The sequence below is a fragment of the Neopsephotus bourkii genome, unplaced genomic scaffold (assembly GCF_033783945.1).
Source record: "Neopsephotus bourkii isolate Nb327-2 ecotype Australia unplaced genomic scaffold, CSIRO-AGI_Nbou_v1 NB_346, whole genome shotgun sequence".
Taxonomy (NCBI): Eukaryota; Metazoa; Chordata; class Aves; order Psittaciformes; family Psittacidae; genus Neopsephotus; species Neopsephotus bourkii.
The window spans coordinates 1-6,062 of record NW_026900852.1 but is presented as its reverse complement, the minus strand read 5'-3'; the positions used below and the strand labels follow the sequence as shown (position 1 = coordinate 6,062).

At 50.0% G+C, this 6,062-nt stretch overlaps 1 protein-coding gene across 1 annotated transcript; it reads left to right on the top strand.

The window, feature by feature from the left end:
- The first annotated feature begins 687 nt into the window (after window positions 1-687).
- PHF23 (PHD finger protein 23) lies at window positions 688-4,669 on the top strand. The gene is made up of 4 exons (XM_061348279.1): window positions 688-702; window positions 2,344-2,968; window positions 3,002-3,094; window positions 4,443-4,669. The coding sequence occupies exons 1-4, from the start codon at window positions 688-690 to the stop codon at window positions 4,667-4,669; spliced, it is 960 nt and encodes a 319-aa protein (XP_061204263.1).
- Window positions 4,670-6,062: the final 1,393 nt, after the last annotated feature.

Here is a 6,062-nt window from a genome sequence, read left to right as displayed (position 1 = left end):
TGTTGCCCACTGACTGTTTCACAGTCATGAGGAAAAGAATCATAAAACATGGTGAGGGATTTACTTTCCCTTCCCAGAGTAATAAGTAGTTGACACCCATTTAAATATTCAACAGTGCAAGTGTTCTGCCATTTAGTCTCATCACGTTGCCACAGTGTGGAAACGCTGGCTCAGTTCACCTCTTAGATTTCCCAGTAGAAATAACACAAACCTGGTGTGAACTGAACATTTGTGATAAGCAAACTTCTTCCTGCTGTTCATGAACTGAAACCTGCACACAGTCAGCAATGCACAGCCTCCACCGTTTTCCAAATGGCTCTTGGTTCCATACTTTTGCAGAGACCAAAAGCTTAATGGCTGTGCATTTGCTGCCTTGTTTCCTAAATTCTACCCCTTACAGCTACTAATAAATACCCTAAGAATATCCATTCCATTAGACTTGCAGCTAAAGCTGGACTGAGGTATGGGGCATAAGGCAGGAGGGCTATTTATTTAGCTATTCCAAATGTCAAGGAAGAAAGAAAATCTCTGGGACCTAGAGCAAGAAACGGTGCTACTGGTTTATACCCAAGCTCAGAAAAGCATCATTTTGCTCTTGGAAACGTTTATCACTTCAAGTCTCACCAGCAGGGATTGTTATTGCTGCATTAGGCTGACATCTGGCAGAGAGGTTGGGACAAAGGGGAAATGGAGAAGAGCAGAGTGAGAAGTTGCCAAGAAGACGTAATAAATTCATTTCTCTGACGCAAAACCAAGCTTGTCATTAAATGTCAAGTGCTGGATTAACAGCTGTGGGGGACCAAATCTCTGCTTCAAGCCATAGGCTCTCAGCAATACATGGTAAAAATCCTCCCCCATTAACACTGCCTCTGGCAACGTATTTTGCTTTGGTTTCAGTATGGAGTTGGACTGACAGTGGGTTGAGATAATCACACCCAGAGCACCTATGCGTAAGAGATGGAAATACCAGTTTGCATTTTGACCAGTATGAGCCAAACCAATGCAGTATGTCACCAGTAGGTAACACATGAAGCTACGTAAGACCTGGCTTTAGATGCCAAATCAGGCGTTTCTGATTTGGGTGTGCAATATCCGAATCTCAGCCCTGTCCCACATCAGTCTCAGATCAAGCTTTTTAGCCTTAAATGAGGAAAAGAAAATTCATGATTAAGCCAACTAAAAGGCTAAAGGAGGTAGCACCTGGAAGTGACCACATAAAGGATTTCGCTGTGGTTTAGAGTTCCTATCTGCACCCCTTGCCCCTTAAATGCAGCTAGAAGTTTTGCCCACTGTCCTACAGAGAGCAAGGACAAGCAAGGTCCCTTCTTTGTTCCTTCCCTGTCCTTGCATTTTGTTCTAGGTGAAATGAGTAAACAGCCTAGGAACATGCTCAACTTTGCAGTCTATCTTCCTATTCATAGTCCAGGCACTGAGGCCAGCCTGAGGCAATGCTGCTGAACATGCAGCAAATGCCAAGAAAATCATCATGGACTTTCTTTTTCTTTTTTTTCTTTCTTCCTTAATTTTTATCTTTTTTGCCAACAAGGTACCCATTGAAATTCAACAGCCATTTTACTGAAGCACTCTTGATGCTGGGTGACCTTTGTTTGACATTTTCTTTGCATATGTGCACCAGGAGAGACCAATCCACCCTTTAACAACTCCATAATAGAGCAGCATGGCCATGGCAGGGAATGATAAAAACTGCTGTGATGAGTGCTAATTCTTGTGGTATTGGAAGGCTCCTTAAATCAAAGCGCTGGAACTGAGAAGTGAGGAACATAACTACAAGGTTTATCGATCATTCCTTACTACATGAGCATAATTCTACCCTGAGAGAACTCCACAAATCCCTGTGTTTACGGTATAAAGTTAAGGTAACAACTGTTTAGCACAGCTGATATAAAGGAAAAGCTACCCTTACAGGTACTTGCTTTGTGTGTTTAATATACCTAAATTATCCATTGCTATTCTACTTCCAAACTAGTCTTAATGCTAATAAGTGACTGTCCCTGCTTCAGACAGGAAGGAGGTAAGATACACAAGCAGAGAGGACTGCTGCAGCAAACCCACCTATGAAACAGTACAAAGAAGGATTTCCCATTTCTGACCTTTTACCTCTATAAACCCCATTTAACACCTGTAAGCCCCATTTATCCCCCATTTAACCCCCTTTTACTTCCATTTATCCCCTTTTAAACCCCATTTACCCCCTATAAACCCCATTTAACCCCCTTTTAACCATATTTACCCCTATAAACCGCCTTTTACCTCCTTTTTACCCCTATAAACCCTATTTAAACCCCTTTTACCCCAATTTAACCCCCGTTTCCCCCCCTCTAGGACCCCCCTTGGGCCTCCTCAGGCCCCAGCTCCCCTCCCCCGGAACCGGGCGCTACCACCGGGCCCGGAGTAGGGGGGGGTGTCGCGGGTGTCGTGGACGCTTGGAGCTCAGCCCCTACCGCCCTCCGAACCATCGAGACCTTCGTTCGCAAAGCCAAATCATCCAAGAAACGCGGCTTTAACCGGTTAAACCCCCCGGACACGGCCCTGTTGGATAAAATGCGCCTTAAAGACTCCTTGTTCGACTTAGGACCCCCCCCTCAAGCGGGCGCCATTAGAGTGGTCCCACTTCCGCCTCCACTTCCGCCTCCTCCTCCTCCGCCGCCGCCGCCATCTTTGACCGCGTCGCCACGGCGCCGGGAGCGTCGCAACCGGCGGGGAGGCGGGGGGGGCCGCCCGGAAGCGAGGCCCCGTATTAAGAAGAGCAAGAAACGGCGTTGGAAGAAAACGGGAGGGGTTGAACGCGAAGGGGGAGGGAAAGCTTCCCCCAGCGATACGGACTCGGAAGAGGAAGCCGAGCCCCCTCGGGCGCTCTCGGGTCATCACACGCACCCCCCCCCTGCTTCCCCGCAAGTGGTAGCGTCCGAGGCGGAAGGGAGGGAGGTGGGAGTGGGGGGCAAAGATGGCGGCGGCGGCGGCGGTGGAGGAGGAGGAGGAGGCGGCGGCAGCACCGAGACGAGCCGGGACGGGGACGGGAGCTCCAGTGAGGGGGAGATGAGGGTCATGGATGAGGACATCATGGTGGAGTCCGGTGAGTTGGGGGGGGAAAAGGGGGGGTTTGGGGGGTTGGAGAATAGGGGGTTTTGGGGGAGCAAACGGGGATGTAGAGAGACGGAGTGGGATGAGGAGAATAAGGGGGGTTGGGGGGTAAAATGGAGATTTGAGGGGTTTATGAGGAGAATAAGGGCTTTTGGGGGAAAAAGGGGGATTTGGGGGGTTTATTTGGAGAATAAGGGGGGTTTAGGGAGGAAACGGGGATTTATGAGGAAAATAAGGGGGTTTTGGGGGAGAAAATGGGGATTTGGGGGGTCTATGAGGAGAATAACGGGTTTTGGGTGAGGAAATGGGGATTTGGGGGGTTTATGAGGAGAATAAGGGAGTTTTAGGGGAGAAAATGGGGATTTGGGGGGTCTATGAGGAGAATAACGGGTTTTGGGTGAGGAAATGGGGATTTGGGGGGTTTATGAGGAGAATAAGGGTGTTTTGGGGAGGAAATCGGGATTTGGGGGGTTTATGAGGAGAGTAAGGTGGTTTTAGGGGAAAAACGAATTTGGGTGGGTTATGAGGAGAATAAGGGGTGTTTGGGGGAGAAAACGGGGATTTGAGGGGTTTATGAGGAGACTTAAAGAGATTTTTCGGGGTTTATGAGGAGAATAATAAATTTAGGTCAGTTTTCCCCCATTTTTAATCCCATTTCCCCCATTTTTCCCCATTTCTCCCCATTTTCCCCATTATTCCCTATTTTTAACCCCATTTCTCTCATTTTCCCCATTTCCCCCATTTTACCCCCATTTCCCCCATTTTTAACCCATTTCCCCCCAATTTCCCCTATTTTAACCCATTTTTCCCATTTTACCCCCATTTCCTCCCCATTTCCCCCATTTTTACCCAATTCCCCCCATTTTCCCCCCAATTTCCCCCATTTCCCCCATTTTTACCCCATTCCCCCCTGTTTTTACCCCCATTTCCCCATTTTTAACCAATTTTCCCCATTTTTAACCCCATTTTTCCCATTTTTAACCTCATTTTTCCCATTTTTAACCCCATTTCACCCCATTTTAACCCCATTTTAACCCCATTTTCCCCTTTTTTACCCCATTTCCCCCATTTTTAACCCCATTTTCCCCATTTTAACTCTATTTTCCCCATTTTTAACTCTATTTCCCCCATTTTTAACCCATTTTCCCCATTTTTCCCCATTTTCCCCCATTTTTAACCCCTTTTTCCCCCATTTCCCCCATTTTTAACCCATTTTCCCCCATTTCCCCCCATTTTTAACCCATTTTCCCCCCATTTCCCCCATTTCCCCCATTTTCCCCCATTTCCCCCCATTTTCCCCCATTTCCCCCCATTTTACCCATTTCCCCCGCTCCCCGCAGGCGACGACTCCTGGGACCTCATCACGTGCTATTGCCAGAAGCCCTTTGCGGGCCGGCCCATGATCGAGTGCAGCCAATGCGGGACCTGGATCCACCTCTCCTGCGCCCGCGTCCGCAAGAACAACGTCCCCGACGTCTTCTACTGCCACAAGTGCCGCGAGGGGCCCCCCCCCCCCCGCCGCGCCGCCCCCCCGCAGGGCCCTCAGGGGAACCCGAAAACGCATTGACCCCTCCCCCCCCAAAGAGAAAACCCCATTGGACCCCCCAAAAAACCCCATTGGACCCCCCAAAAAACAAGAACTTGGGAGACCCCCAAAAACCCCCATTGAACCCCCCATAAACCCCATTGGAATCCCCCCAAAAAAACGCCATTGGGACTCCCCCAAAATCCCCATATAGACTCCCCAAAGAAAAACCCCGTTGGGACCCCCCCCAAAAAAAAACCCATTGGGACCCCACCCAAAAAAAAACCCCATTGGGACCCCACAAAAACCCCATTGGGACCCCCCCAAAAACAACATTGGACCCCCACCCCCAAAAAAACCGTTGGGCCCCCCCAAAAAAAACCCATTGGAACCCCCTAAAAAACCCCCATTGGACCCCTCAAAAAAAGCCATTGGAGCCCCCATTGACCCCCCCCCGAAAAACCTCAGTGGACCATCCCAAAAAACCCAATTGGATCCTCCCAAAAAGCCCCTATTGACTCCCCCAAAAACCCCCATTGGGCCCCCCCAAGAAACCCCCATTGGAACCCCCATTAACTCCTCCAAACTCCCCATTGAACACCCCCCAAAAACGCCCATTGGACCCCCCAAAAAACCCCATTGACCCCCCAAAAAACCACCATTGGGCCACTCCAAAAAACCCCATGCCCCCCCCCCCAAAAAACCCATTGGACCCCTATTGACCCCCCCAAAAAACCCCAGTTGACCCCCCAAAAAACCCTATTGATCCCCTCATTAACCCCCCAAAAAAACCCATTGAGCCCCCCAAAAAACCCCCATTCAACCCCCCCCCAAAAAACCGCATTGACCCTCCAAAAAAACCACCATTGATCCCCCGAAAAAAACCCTATTGGACCCCCCAAAAACCCTATTGATCCCCCAAAAAACCCCTATTGGACCCCCCCAAAAAACTCCATTGACCCACCCCAAACCCCCCCCCTTCCGACCCAATGGACTCTTCCACACCAGGGTTGCCATACGGGGGTGAAACCATTGCAGGGAGGGGAATGGGGGGGGAAGGTCGTTTCTGGGGGTCCCATAGCCCTATAAGGGGTCCTCACCCCCTAAATTGGGGGTGTTTGGGGTCCCATAGCCCTATAAGTGGTCCTAACCCCCTAAATGGGGAGGGGTTGGGGTTCCTCATCCCCCTAAATGGGGGATTTTGTGGTTCCATAGCCCTAAAATGGGGGGGTTAAGGGGTCCTCACCCCCTAAATGGGGGGTTTGGGGGTCCATAGACCTATAAGGGCTCCTCAGTCCCTAAATGGGGGGGGGTTGGGGTCCCTCACCCCCATAATAGGGCCTTTAGGGGGTCCATTGATTCAAATCAAAAGACTTTGGGGACCCCCCAATATAGGGGGGTTTAGGGGTGTCGTGTCACCCCCCCCAATGGAATG